At 50.9% G+C, this 14,850-nt stretch overlaps 1 protein-coding gene across 2 annotated transcripts in view; it reads left to right on the top strand.

The window, feature by feature from the left end:
* PTPN14 (protein tyrosine phosphatase non-receptor type 14) overlaps positions 1-14,850 on the top strand; it is a 228,532-nt gene that overhangs the window by 189,261 nt on the left and 24,421 nt on the right. For both annotated transcript variants that reach the window (XM_075530321.1, XM_075530331.1), the window contains exons 14-16: positions 1,703-3,174; positions 9,614-9,757; positions 11,069-11,287. In XM_075530321.1, the coding sequence (XP_075386436.1) occupies positions 1,703-3,174; positions 9,614-9,757; positions 11,069-11,287 (1,835 nt within the window). The remainder of the gene's footprint in view (positions 1-1,702; positions 3,175-9,613; positions 9,758-11,068; positions 11,288-14,850) is intronic.

The following is a 14,850-nucleotide window of genomic DNA, read 5'->3' as shown; positions in this document are numbered from 1 at the left end:
CCCGGGTCGCCGTTGCTGGGCCGTTGCTCAGCTCCTTGTGTCGTGCAGGTGTGAGATCCCAAACGAAGACAACCCAGGCGCTCTCATTGCGTTGAGCTGTGCTTCTCCTGAGCAGGCAAATGAAGTAACCCCGTCTCTGAGAAGGCACAAAACTCACCAGAAAACCCAACCCAGCCACTGCCATCGAGTCGATTCCGACTCATCGTGGCCCATCCCCAGCTAGAGGCTCTAAGACTGAATCTTCCAGAGACAATCTTTTCTTTCTCCCAAGGAGTTGTCGATGGGTTTGAACTGCTGACCTTGTGGTTAGCAGTCCAGTACCTAACCCTCAAGGAGACTAAATGCCACACATTTGTCTCCTTGTTCTCCTGGCTTTTCCTGCCTGCCTCATCTCACTGAGGTTCATGTCCACACCCTTCTCTTCCAGCATCAGAGGGATTTCAGTCACCCCATCTCTGTTTCCCTCCTTCTTAGCTTTGGCCTGGCAAGAGATTGTCTTTAGAGGGGTCTGTGAGTACGCACGTAGGGGTATATATGTTGATTGAAGGCATGCTGGGCATCTAAATTGGCCTGACTTTAGAAATCTGACTTTTGTCTACCTATTAAACTGTTAATGATGTTTGGTTGAATTGGCTGAATCATGAAATGAATCCTAGAGGAGGGTTTTGGGCAAGGGCCAAAATTACTCCCGATTCAGTTTTGTTTTGCCACCAGTGGTTGCTAATCAAGGAGCCCTAGTGGCTACTAGCACAAGGTCAGCAGTTCAAAACCCAACAGCTGCTTTGCAGGAGAAAGATGAGGCTTTCTAGTCTTTCAAAGATTCATAGTCTTGGAGGCCCACAAGTCCAGTTCTACCCTGTTCAACATAGTCACCGTGAGTCAGAATCGACTCTGTGGCAGTGAGGGTTTGTTTTGTTTGCTTGCTTTTTGTTTACTGCTACTCAGGAGCTAGCTGGCTATGCTACAGCGCTGGTGGCATTGCTGTTTGGAGGCTTTTTGAGCACTCCACCGCCTGTCAAGCAAAGGGGCCTTTTCTAGTTGGAAGTCAGAAAGAGCAGCTCCAGGTAGTGCCATGCCTGCTGCGCTTGTTGACCGCCTCCACTGCCTGACACGGCAGTCCTATGGCTGCTCATCCTCCAGGTTGGCGGTTTGAAACCACCAGCTACTCCACAGGAGAAAGAAGAGGCTTTCTCCTTCAGGGAGCAGTCTTGGAAACCCACGGGGATAGTTCTAGTCTTTGATAGGGTGCTGTCGTTCGGAATGGACTCAGTGGCAGTGACTTCAAGAGAGGGTTTTTGTTTTCCCAGAGTTTCTGAGCTGGGGGGGGGGGGGCGGGGTAGACGGTCCTGGGGAAGGCCATTTTCACTTGGTTTCAAAGCTCGTAGCAAATGGAGTAAGTACCCAGGCCACAGCTGCCCCCAACCGGGATCCTTTTCTTTGCTTAGGTTGGTTCCTGCCCTCCCACCCCCTGCCCCCTTCAATGTTCTAAAGTATGCCTTTAGAATATGCCTATGTGCTGGAATATTCTCCAAGAAGGTATCCGTTTTTCAGTTTACTAAGTGGGAGGAGACTGAGGGATTTTTACATTTACTGATTAATTTAAAGTCATGCCCCGCCCCACACCCTGCCAAATGTAAGACTGAACTTGAGCAGTATGATGGCCTGAAGGTTCACGTGCGTGCCTTTGTTTGACTCCCTGTAGACAGCATCTTCCACGGGAACGAAGAAGCCTTATATTGCAACTCTCACAACAGCCTGGACTTAAATTACCCGAACGGCACCATCACCAACGGCAGCGTGTGCAGCGTCCACAGCGTGAACTCCCTCAACTGCTCGCAAAGCTTCGTACAGGCCTCTCCCATGTCCTCCAACCTCAGCATCCCTGGGAGCGACATCATGCGGGCTGACTACATCCCCAGCCACCGGCACAGTGCAATCATTGTCCCCTCCTACAGGCCCACCCCCGACTATGACACAGTCATGCGGCAGAAGAAGCGGGGAGTCGTGCACCCGGATAGTCAGAGCCAGTCTCTGCGGAACCTCAACATCATCAACACCCACGCCTACAACCAGCCCGAGGAGCTGGTGTACAGCCAGCCTGAGATGCGGGAGAGACACCCCTACACTGTCCCTTATGGGCTCCAGGGGGGCTACAGTAACAAACTGGTCAGCCCGGCCGACCACCTAAGTCCAAAGAACCCCATGGTGCCCAGCAAGCCCGGGGCGAGTGCCATCTCGCACACGGTGAGCACCCCGGAGCTGGCCAACATGCAGCTCCAGGGCGGCCATCCCTACAGCGCGGCGCACATGCTCAAAAACCATCTCTTCAGGCCCCCACCCCCCTACCCGCTGCCGCGGCCGGCCACCAGCACGCCAGACCTCGCCAGCCACCGCCACAAGTACGTGAGCGGCAGCAGCCCGGACCTGGTGACGCGCAAGGTGCAGCTGTCCGTGAAGACCTTCCAGGAGGACAGCTCGCCCGTGGTGCACCAGTCTCTGCAGGAGGTCAGCGAGCCCCTCACGGCCTCCAAGCATCCCGGCGCCGCCAACAAGCGCCACAGCCTGGAGGTGATGAGCAACATGGTGCGGGGCATGGAGGCCATGACGCTCAAGTCGCTCAACCTCCCCATGGCCCGCCGCAGCACGCTGCGCGAGCCGGGGCCGCCCGCCGAGCCGCCCGGGGGCCACGAGGTGCCCCCGCTGCCCCAGTACCACCACAAGAAGACCTTCTCGGACGCCACGATGCTGATCCACAGCAGCGAGAGCGAGGAGGAAGAGGAGGCCCCGGCGGCGGCGCTGCCCATCCCGGTGCTGCACGAGAAGATGGAGTACAGCGCCCAGCTGCAGGCGGCCCTGGCCCGCATCCCCAACAAGCCCCCGCCCGAGTACCCGGGCCCCAGGAAGAGCGTCAGCAACGGCGCCCTCAGGCAGGAGCAGGCCGGCCCGGCGGGGGGCGCGGCGCGGGCCCGGGTGCTCCGCCACGGCCCCGCCAAGGTCGCCGCCCGTGCCGATCCCCCGGCGGGGAACGGCGGCGCCGCGCTGGGGCCCTCGCTCTCGGAGCCCGACCTGACCAGCGTGAAGGAGCGCGTCAAAAAGGAGCCGGTGAAGGAGCGACCCGTGTCGGAAATGTTCTCCCTGGAGGACAGCATCATCGAGCGCGAGATGATGATCAGGGTAAGTGTCCTTCCTTCCTTCGTGGGGTCACCCCGAGAAGAAGGGACAGCCGGGGGCGGGTCTCCCCCACACCTTAGACCGCCTCGTTCATGTCCTCCGCGCCGAGGTCAAGGCGCGGAAACAGACTGGGGGCACAGGAGAAGGGCCCGTGTTAGGGATGTCAGGATTGGCACGGAAAGAGGTACCAGCCATCTGTTATGCCCAAATTTGTTTCTAGCCCTTTGACGTGCTTCTTCCTTCCACCCGCTGCTGCTTCTGTTGGGTGTGCCTGGTGCTCACGGCTCCTTACAGAGCAGTCGGGTGGGGTGGGGTGAGGGGTAGTGCTGACTGCAGGACTGTGCTATTTTTCCAGGGCTCACCTTCCTGATGGTGGGGGCTGCTACACCCTCAGCTTTCTGCCTGTTGGCAGATTTTTGTTTTTCAATTAGATATCCTCTTGGTTTCCTAGGCTGCTGTAGCCGCGTTACAAACCGGCTCTTCTGAAACCAGGCGATGGGATTCCCTCTCAGTGCACCAGGCTAGCTGTCTGATCTGGCTGGCCGAGGGGCGCTCCCAAGGCAGGCGGGCCCCAGGGAGAGCCCTTCTGCTTTCTCCCCAGCACCCGCTGCTTGCTGCAGGCCTTGGTTCCTTGGACAGTGGTTGCGTCACTCCAGTCCCTGCTCACATCCTCACCTGGCTGGCTTCTCAGCGCGTGCCTGTCCTTGTATCTCCAAGCATACCCTCTCCTTCTAAGGATGTCACTCCATGAATGTTGGCCGCCTCTCATCCAAAATAGCCTAGTCTTCAATTGGATCCCATCAACAAAAACCCTGTTTTCAAACAAAGTTTCATAAACAGACTAGGATGGCGGGTGGTTAGGAATTCAACATCTCTTTCTGGGGCCTAAGAAACCAACCCGAAACCTACCAAGAGCCGTGTCATGGGGAGCAAGCAGCAGCTTCCTGTGTCGCTCAGTATGTTGTGACCCATTGCCAGTGTCGTCTACACCTGCTGCTTCCAGCTTTGCATTCAGGTTTTCTTGAACACAAGTTTAACGTGCATTCAAGAAATTGTAGTCATTGGGTAGATTACTTGGACTTTACCTTGAGTTTCTATTCCCCAGCCAGCTGCTGCTTTTTTTCTTCCTTTTTTTTTTTTCCTTCAAGACCTTGCTTTTTTTCTTTTTCAAATCATTTTACTGGGGGCTCCTACAACTCTTACCCTAATCCATACATACGTCCAGTGTCTCAAGCACATTTGTACATTTGTTGCCCTCATCAGTCTCAAAGCATTTGCTTTCTACTTGAGCCCTTGAGCTCCTCATTTTTACCCCTCCCTCCTCACCATCCCTCCCTCAGGAACCCTTGATAATGATTTATAAATGATTATTGCCATGTCTTACACTTTTCTGTTGTCTGTCCCCTAGGGAGGAGGTTATATGTAGATACTCCTATCTTCCCCCACCTTCCCCTTCCCCTCCCGATATCGCTACTCTCGTTATTGGTCCTGAGGGGTTTATCTGTCCTGGATTCCCTGTGTTTCCAGTTCCTATCTGTACCAGTGTACATCCTCTGGTCTAGCCAGATTTGTAAGGTAGAATTGGGATCATGATTTTGTGTGTGTGTGTGTGTGTGTGTGTATGTGGCATTAAAGAACTAGAGGAAAGTTGTATGTTTCATCGTTGCTGCACTGCACCCTGACTGGCTCATCTCTTCCCCGCAACCCTTCTGTAAGGGCATGTCCAATGCCTACAGATGCGCCTCCACTCTGCACTCCCCCTCATTCACAATGATATGTTTTTTGTTCTTTGATACCTGACACCTAATCCCATCGACACCTCATGATTGCACAGGCTGGTGTGCTTCTTCCATGTGGGCTTTGTTGCTTCTCAGCTAGATGGCTGCTTGTTGACCTTCAAGGCTTCTATCAAACACTTTACCCTCCATGTGGAATCACTTGGGAAAAGATAGAGGCGGTCATGGCCGCATGACAGGATGAATGTAATCAATGTCCCTGAAGGGCATGTGTAAAAAAAAAATAAAAATTTATGTGAATGCGCACACATATAACATGTGAAGATGCACCCCAATAGGCAGCATAAAGCATTCCTTTAGAATGGAAACAATCCAGAGAACCCGCTGCCTGGTCAGAGCCCCCACCCCTGAATGCAGGTAACGGACACACCCAGAGCAGTGCGTTTCGAATGAAACGATCCCTGCTTTGTACGCGCTTCTTTAAAAACATCACACCTCATGGCTGCTGGTGCTGGAGGTTTTCACATCCTGAAAGCGGGTATGTGACTTTATGATAATGATGCAAGCCCAGAGTGGCATCTGTCACCTCTGTGCCCTAAAGGAGCCCTGGGAGTGTGGTGGGTTACACGTTGGGCTGCCCACCACTAGGTCAGCAGTTCAAACCCTCCAGCTGCTCCACAGGAGAAAGATATGGCTGTCTGCTCCTGCAAAACCCCAAGGGGTCATTCTATTCTGTATTGCAAGATTCCAACTATGCGTCAGAATCAACTTGATGGCAGTGGGTGGGTTTTACCCTAAGGTACCCTTCGCAAAATGCAACTCATCACCATCAAGCCGATTCTAACTCTTGGCGGCCCTATGTGCTGGGGAGTAGAACTCTGCTCCTAAGGCTGTAATGTTTATAGAAGCAGAGAGCGAGACCTTTGTTTTGTAGCACTGCCTAAGAAGGTTCACACCACCAGTCCTGAGGTGACTAGGCAAGGCAAAAACATTTGCAGCACCCGGGGCTTATTTAAGAAACCCAGAAGAGTTGTGACTTCAAACTTGCATTGCTGGGGTTTCACTGGTCTCCCTTCACTGAGACTTTCTAACCCACCACTGGGAACCTGCCTGCGAAGAACGGTCAAGGGTGAACGTTGGAAGGAAGCCACATTCTTTCAGGGAGAACTCACGGTTGTGGCCGTAGATAAAGTAGTGCTGAGAATTTGGTGCATGCAGAAACATTTGCCATGTTTGCAGCCTACAGGGACACCGTTAAAGAGGTGCTGGCCCCTCTGCAAATAAAGGTTTTGGCTGGGTGTGGGGCAGAATGTGGGGGCAGGCTGCCATGGGGGGGAGTGGGCTTCCAGCTTGGGAAAAAGTAACTCACTGATAATAAAGCGTTTTTCCCCCATAGTTCCTAGCCTTGGGTTTCTTAAAAGCAGCAGCAAAGCAAGAACCTGCTGCCTTCAAAGCTACTCCTCTGTCCTCTTCCCGCACCACGAAGACAGCCCACTGCATATCCCTCTGACCAGGAGGCAGGTGTGGAGAAGAGATGAGGCCACTTTATTTCTTCCTGAGTTGTTTGTTTATTTATTTCTCTCTGTGCTAAAAGCTGATAGGGTACGTGAGAAGCAGCTAAGAGGAATGCCATGGTTTACGGAGGAGGAGGGGAGCCGCAGGCCAGCTTTCACTGTCTGTTATTCACGGCCCTCAAGGCAGCCCCGTGGCCAGCAGACTGACACTCAAAAACCACTTCCTTGATTGGTCGATTGGTCCCAGAGGGGACCGTTGTGATCCACAGAACTGCCACTAATTTTCAGAAGTTGACTTAGAAGTAGGTTAACACCACAAACTCTGTCTTTCTGCTCTGTCTTAGTCTGGAAGCTCTGATGGAACCATTGAGGTCATTGCAGCCCACAGGCCTCCTGTGACAGGTGGTGACTGTAAATAGGGACATTGACTGGGACCAAACCCAGGCCTTCTCATAACCCAAACCAAACAGACTGCCATCGAGGCGATTCCGACTCTGAGCAACCCTACAGGACAGGGGTGGGAGTGCCCCTGTGGCTTTCTGAGACCGTAACTCCCCTCTGGGAGTAGAAAGCCACCTTCTTCTCCTGGAGAAACTGGTGTCTCTAGCTGCTGACCTTGCAGGCAGCAGCCCCACGCATCACCACTAACCCCCCCCCCCCGGTGGGGGGGGGCTCCTGGCATCTGCATGGGAGGTGAGAATCTTACTATTGAACTATCACGGCCCTCTGCTTCCACTGGATAGTTCGTAATCCTTTCCCTCCTAGAGCATGCTGTTCACATTTTGTCTCCGGTCCAGTTAGCATCACTGTCAGTGCACATGGGTGAGGAGAAAGAGAAAAACCGCCGGAACGAAACGCGTGCTTATTTGAAGTTTTGAGGGATGTGTGAAGCGGATCGCAACGAAAAGAGGTGGCAGGGATAGAAGAAGATCTCCCCGCACAAAACAAGCCACAAATGAAAACACGTCTGTCTGCTCCTTTCCCCCAGAAGACGACAGGGATTGAGAAACCAAGGCCTTTTGGAAAGTCTGACACTTTCTGGCCTCAGGTCCTGTGGTGGTGGGTTTTTTGGAGTCTGATGAGCTTCTTCCGTGCCTGGAGCATCTTCCTGTGGCAGCCTCGCTCCCCTGGGAAGGGAGGAGATGTGCATGGCTGTAATGCCGTCTCCTCCACACTGGGTTGGAGTGAGCCTATTCCTGTGGTCCACCAAGCACCAGGGCCCACCAATACAGCCCTCTACTGGGGACATAGATAAATGGCAGGAGACAGTGATAAAAGGCATTAAAAAAAAAAACCAAGGCAGAGATGAATCTGCATTCATTTGCAGATCAGTTTCATTCCAGCTTGGACCACGATCTTAAAACTCTGTCAAACTCATTTCTTCCTCTGATTCATGAAGAAGTCTCTCTGCTCCTCCCATAACTTCTGAGGCAAAATTAGGACCCACTCGCATTGACTTGCCAGAAGTTAGTGAGCCGAGGTGTTTCGCAGCTCAGTCAGTGTAGAGCAGTGGTTCTCAACCTTCCTCATGCTAAGACCCTTTGATACAGTTCCTCATGTTGTGGAGACCCCCAACCATAAAATTATTTTTGTTGCTACTTCATAGCTGTAATTTTGCTACTGTTATGAATTGTCATGTAAATATCTGATATGCAGGATGTATTTTCATTGTTACAAATTGAACCATTAAAGCATAGTGATTCATCACAAAACCAATATGTAATTATATATTGTGAAATATTTATTTCTAATGACAAATAAGTGAAATTTTGTCTTGAAGCCTGGTGTAGCATGGGTAGCAGTTTTCACGCCGGGTACTCATATGTGGGCGTGTCTGCATGTGGGCGGACCCGCCTGGAGATGGATAGAGGAGCGGTGTCTCGTTCCTAAGGCCAGGGGAAATATGTGTTTTCTGATGGTCATAGGACCCCTGTGAAAGGGTCCTTCGACCCCCAATGTGGTCTCGACCTTCACGTTGAGGCCCGCTGGTGTACAGGGTCTGGAAGTACAGCAGCCGTTCCCCTCCAAGCAGAGCCCTGGTGATGAGCCTGTCCCGGAGAGCAGGTCCGTGCAGTTGCATACTGTTCCACGGGGCTCTGCTCCGATGACTCGCTGTTGCGAGCTGATGCTGATGTAACACCTTGGGTGATTTGGTTTTTGCTTTCTGAGTTTTCATTATTACTGCCTTTATTATCAGATCTTAATAAATCTGCCAAGTGCTTGGAACAGTAAACATGGAATTGAACATCTGTGAGTGAATATCTGAGAACAGTAACATCAGAAAAGTACATTTTGCAGCATAGTGCTAAAGAGGTGCACCCAGTAAAGAAAGGATATCATCCTGTGGACGGTTGGGGCTTGGTTGTACGTGATATTATTAACTCGGATGCAATGTAAGTCGGGTACGGATCAAGAGATCGGAAATGCTTTTTAAAAACACACCAAACTAGCCTTGGAAACCGTGATAGCTTTCTTTCACTGGTCTGCTCAGCCCCCAAAGCCACGGTCTTCCACAGATGAGCCTCACCCAGTGCCCCCTCTCCACCCCCGCAGTCATTGCGCACCTTGCGAGCCCGCTGCATGCAGCATGGAAGGGGAGGCCTGATGGGAATCTCCCAAGACGACAGTCTTGGTGGCAGTGAGGTAACTGACCCACGTCTTGTCACATACTGGGGACCATGCCCAGTAGTTCACCCACAACCAGAGATTAAATGTAACCTTGACATCTTCAGCGTTAGCCCTTGCAGTGGAGACCTGGAAAGGTTTTCCCTACCACTTACTGACCTAGACCTGTCAATCAAAAGTTTATTTTTTAATTTAACTAATGTTACATCTAGTCAAAGCATAAGGACCATCAGCACAACTGCATTAGATTACTCATTCAGTTCTCTCTCTCTTTTCCTTGGCTTGTCTTTCTCCAGCCCTTATTTGCCTAACAAAAATGTCTGGCTAATACCATTTTTGTGTTTGTTTTTAATGAGTGCTATGACCGAGCAAAGCTGGCGAGTCCCGTAGCTGCCTGCTCTTGCAGGCACTGTGGGAGGAACCGGAAGGCAGTATTTGAATTTGCTTTACGGATGGTGATTGTCTGCATTCCTTGATCAGGGGGTTACAGATTTGGGGAGATTAAAACACATTCCCACATTCTACTGGCACCATAAGTAATGAGAACATGCCTTTTCTCGCCCCAAGAATCTGGAGAAGCAAAAGATGGCAGGCCTGGAGGCGCAGAAGAGGCCCCTGATGTTGGCAGCGCTCAATGGACTCTCCGTGGCACGGGTCTCGGGGCGAGACGAGAGCAGGGGTGACGCCACCCGAGTTCACATAGATGAGAGGGTAAGTGCCAGCCGTATCACGTGTGACTCGCTCTGCTCAGAGGCTTCCAAAGCTCCTTCCTCGCCTGAACACGCCAGCTCTGCCTTCGTGCGAGGAATTAACTCCAGTGGGAGCTCGGCAAGATCTGGCCTACACGGGCGGTGTCAGATCCACCCTTTTCAGTAGCTAGGGGTCCTGCGATGTCCAGTTGGTGCAATGATGTGAAACAATCGCAACAACAACAAAATAAACAATTGCTGTCGTTTTGGCTTCCTAGCAGCCCTATCAGACCTAACTGCACCACGGGGTTTCCAAGGCGTTAGACTTTATGGACCCAAACTGCCACATCTTTCTCCCTTGGAGTTGCTGGTAGATTCGAACCATCAGCCTTCTGATTAGTGGTCAAGTGCTGCTTACCTAAGCAGGCCAGCCCCTAGCAGGCTGTACGACCTTGGTCAAGTCAGCGCCTTTCAGGGATTGCCATCCCTCTCAAGCGCTAGGATTTGTGTTGCTGCACCAGGTAATTGTTTTACGCAAGCATTTCTAGAGTGGTTTTCCTATGTCGCCGTCTGCTCCGCAGTAGTAAAACAACATGCCTGATTATGGCGATTAGGATAGCGCGTCGTGGGACCTTTGATGGTAAAAGGCAAAGAGATATTGCACGATCATGTTTTAGAGGCGAAGAGGGGGTTCCTGTACTTCCCAGTACTGCTCTCAGGAGGTTAAGACACAGGATGTGTAGAATTTAGCAAAGCACTAATTACATAAGGCTTCCAAAGTTTTTGCTAGTATGTGTGTCAAATATTATTATGCTTTTAAAACCAGAAGAGGCTTTAAAGGGGTCATTTAATTAAATGAATATTCAATGTATTATAATTAGTAGTTTCCTGCCGTTTCTCCAAAGCCCACCCTAAAAGATGTGTGTGGGTGTATGTTCGCGTGCGAGCGCGCGTGCGGGCGGCGGGGGGTGGGGGGGCGCCTCTAGTCCTCAGAACTATAGAACTGTAGACCAGTACCATGTTAAAATTTATCTCAGAAAACAGCTGTGGCAAGGGGAGGAAAGGATGCCTGGCTAACTGAGACTGGCAATCTATCCTTGAGCTGTTCTGTGTACATTGTGAGGGAGGTGGAAAATGGTTCTCAGACAGGAGGAATGAGCCAGGTGGGCAATACAGAGACTTTAAAGTAATCAAGGATTACTTTCAGGAGCTGCGCCTCTTGAAACCTCTCCTTAACAAGTATCAGGGTGACTGTTTAGAGGCACCTGGTGGCTTCAATGCAAACGTTCGGGTCAGCTCCTTCCGCGAGCTGAAGCTTGGTTTCCTGTTGCAGTTCCGAACGCTGAAGAAGAGGCTGGAAGAGGGCATGGTGTTCACGGAATACGAGCAGATCCCAAAGAAAAAGGCTAACGGCATTTTCAGCACAGCAGCCCTCCCCGAAAACGCCGACCGCAACCGGGTCCGAGAGGTTGTCCCTTATGAGGAGAATCGGGTGGAGCTGATACCAACCAAAGAGAACAACACTGGTTACATCAACGCCTCCCACATCAAGGTGAGAAGGGGCGCGTGGCGCGGAATGTTGCCAACGACGGCTGGTTACAGGCAAATCGGGGGGAAGAGCAACCACAGGGCCGCAACTGTGCATCCTGGCTTGTCCTGGGGCCCATCGCTGCAGGCTCTTCGGTCCTGGTGCTTTCTTAGACAGCTGGAGAAGGGCTTGTCTGTCCCCGCAGTGAGAAGGAAGGCTGGGCACCTCTGAAGCCCGGTCGGGAGTGAAGAGTGACTTCTCATTCTCTCGGGTGATAAAAGCCAAAGCAGCTGCCGGTGAGTCGACTCCCAACTCACGACCGCCCTGTGTGCCTCAGGGTAGAGCCGGCTCCGGCGTTTAAGGCCGGAGGCTGAGTTTTCAGGACTAGCAAACCTTTCTTCTGAGGGACCGTTGCATAGACTTGGACCCATAGTCTCTGGGCTAGTGTTCTATTTGTTAGCTGTTTGTGCCACTCCGAGGCTCCTGGAGGGTTACTCTCCTTTAACTCACTGAGAATTATCCGCTACCGTTTGTAATTAACAGGTGATGGAGACTTTGGAAATCAGAGCTACTACCCTGGTGGCACAGTCATTATGAGTTGGGCTGCCAACCTTAAGGTCAACAGTTTGAAACCACCAGCCGCTCCATGGGAGGAAAACGAGACTTCTTCATCGCGTAGTTAGTGTGGGAAAGGCACAGGGCCGGTCTGCCTGCCGTATGGCGTTTCTAGGAGTTGCAGTCGATTTGATGGCAGTGGATTTAGTTTGATTTTTAGCATTCCCATATTTTTATACACACACCACGTGCTTTTTATGTTTGTTTGCCAACTGCTCCCTCCCACCAAGAGGTATTTTTGTAAGCGCCACTGTGCCAGTTCCACCCCCCACTCAGTCTGTGTTGAAAAAAAGGGAACCATAGCACTTTTGCTAACACTTCAGCCCCCATATCTTGGCATTTCATGACCTTGAAAGTTAGATTAGCTGAACCCTAATCAGAATTCAAAGGACATGTGCTTGTACAACTAAATTATTTCCTAAACAGCTCGGCTTTCCTAGTATCTCTAGAAAGTATATGTGTTTAAAATGTTACCCCTTGCTCACAACGCTGAGGTGGGGAACTGTCCATATACTAACATTAAAGCAGTTGTTCTATGTCATTTTTAAACACACGACGTTCCCTTTCATTGTTTAGTGTGATCAGTAGGACCAGAAATTGGTTTCTGGCTTTGCCTGGAGTCATTTTCCTTTCTGACTGGACCTCTTCGCTGCAGCGTAATTAGCCTAGGTCTCTTCACACCTCTGAAGCTAATGATTATTTGGTTCATGTATCGGTTATATCTGATTTCAAAAGAGACTGTGAGCCATGTGCTGTGTTGAGGTCTGGTGTTTCTCTACCCGGAGCAGAGACACCCATACAGTGGCCTGCGAATCGGAGAGTAGAATCAAGTCGTGGGTGACCAGTTGGGCCGGTCACTAAAAAGTCAGTACTTCAAACCCACCAGCCACCCTAAGAGAAAAGGATGTGACTTGCTGCTTCCAGGTCAGAAACCCACAGGGGCAGTTCTACTCTGTCCTGTAAGGTCTGGTTCAATGACGTCCACTCAATGGCAGTGGGTGGCGTAGACTGTGGGTTATTTTCACTCTGAACATCTTTTTTTTGGTAATTTATTTGGTGGTGGTTCATCCATACAGTTCAGCAGTTTGTACATGGGCCACCCAGGGACCCAGGTTACATTTCTCAAGTTGTGTAACCATCCTCACCCCCTTTCCTAAGTTACACTTTCCTCGCGAGCATAAGCCCACTGCCTCCGAAGGTTCCTCTGTAATCTCTGCAGTGGCTGTTGGCAGTTTGATCCCCTGCAGGTACTTCTTCAGCGAGCACAATGCTCCAGGCCGAGAGCACGAGTGGAACTCCACTGTTGGGTTTTTAAAACAACTTCATGGCATGCTTTTTGGTTAAAGGTTTAAAGATGATCTCAGGACAGTAATGCCAGGGGTTCACCCTGGTCTTGGTTCTGGAAAGCATGCAGTCCACGAGCATTTTAAGTCCTTTTCTACATGTACCCCTGTGGGTTAGGAGTCTCATGTACACGCTTTCATCTAAACCTCCAGCGCTGGTTGCCGCCCATCATTTCTTCTGGTTTCATCACAGAGGCCGTTGTGCGTGGTGAGAACCGGCCACACATCTGTTCTTTGCTCCTCTTCCTGGGTCTCCTGCTGCCTCTGCCATGCTTCTGTTTGACAGCAGGAGCTAACACAAGGGACGAACCCTGAAGCAGACTGGTGAATCTTAGGGGTTTAGCTCAGCTTAGCTTGCAAAATAAATGATCAAAGTACGGTTCCCAGACAAAGATGCAGATCACAGAGCCATTTTTTTTTCTGTTCAGAGCCATTTTGTATAGGCTTTTTGCTCTGTGAAAACCGTCCATGGCAATGTTACATTGTCTTCTTTTGCCCACATTTCCAACTTCTTCCTTCGGCTCCCAGGAAGAAGCTGCCCCTGTGCATGAACTGTGCCCACTGGGGATAATCAACAGAGCGCCAGCCCCTCTCTCCGTGTTCCCCAGAGCCCACGTCTCGGCTTGTGGATCAAACCTCGGTCTGGGTGTGTTTAGTAGACCCGCAGAGCTCACAAGAACTTTTGTATTTGGAATAGAGTTGTCTTATCTTGCCGATGTTTTCTCCCTGGATCCTTAGCAGCCAGCAACAGAGAGCAGAGATCTATTTGCTCCTGAGATGGAATTGCATTTAAGAAATATGCCTCAGCTGCTCTGGCGGTTGTGTTTGTAATGCAGGTGTTACTGTCTGTCGGTATTGGGTACATGTTGAAGCAAACCCAGGCAGCAGCATGATCGGGAAGCATGTACAGCGCCTCTGTGTGTCGGGTACCAGAGGAGCTAACATGTACGATCACAATTATACAGCTAAGCAAACGCACAGCCAGCAAGCTAGTGAACGCTTTCTCCCACCCGTCCTTGGAAAACTGGCTTTTGCTTGCCAGGTTTGACCTAGACCTGCCTTGTGGAAGTGAGACAATAAGTGACATTGTTCTCACTGGGATCTAGTGAGTGTATCGTTTCATACAAGAAAGGCGGAAACATGGTTTCAAACAATGATAACTTCATTGCTTCTGGAATGCTGAATCGAGGCTGCAGTATTGAGGCATGGGGATGGAACGGGGCACAGAGAAAACAGAAACAAACAAACCCGAAGACTGCCATGTTATCCCTGATCAGTGCCTTGGACCAATAGCTAGGGAACGAGTCTCTGCAGCTGAACTTGGTAGCTGCAGTTTGCCTCCCAAGATCACCCTGAGCTGCATGGGGTCATTATTTTCTTATTCTAAACTAGCTCTTGATAGCCCTCTCTCTTGATTGCCCAGATGGTGGAGTGGGTTAGTTACGCTTTGGTTTGTTAACAACAAGGTCAGCAGGTATAAAAACCAAAACCCCGCCATTCCTCAGGGGAAAGACAAGGCTCGACTCCTGAAAGAGTTCTTGTCTCAGAAATCCACAAAGACATCCCTACCCGAGGACAATGACCCGATGACCATGCGTTTCAGTGTGGGATTTTCGGACTTCAAGGTCA

The sequence above is a fragment of the Tenrec ecaudatus genome, chromosome 1 (genome assembly GCF_050624435.1).
Source record: "Tenrec ecaudatus isolate mTenEca1 chromosome 1, mTenEca1.hap1, whole genome shotgun sequence".
NCBI classification, from domain to species: Eukaryota; Metazoa; Chordata; class Mammalia; order Afrosoricida; family Tenrecidae; genus Tenrec; species Tenrec ecaudatus.
This window is presented reverse-complemented; position numbering and strand designations above follow the sequence as displayed.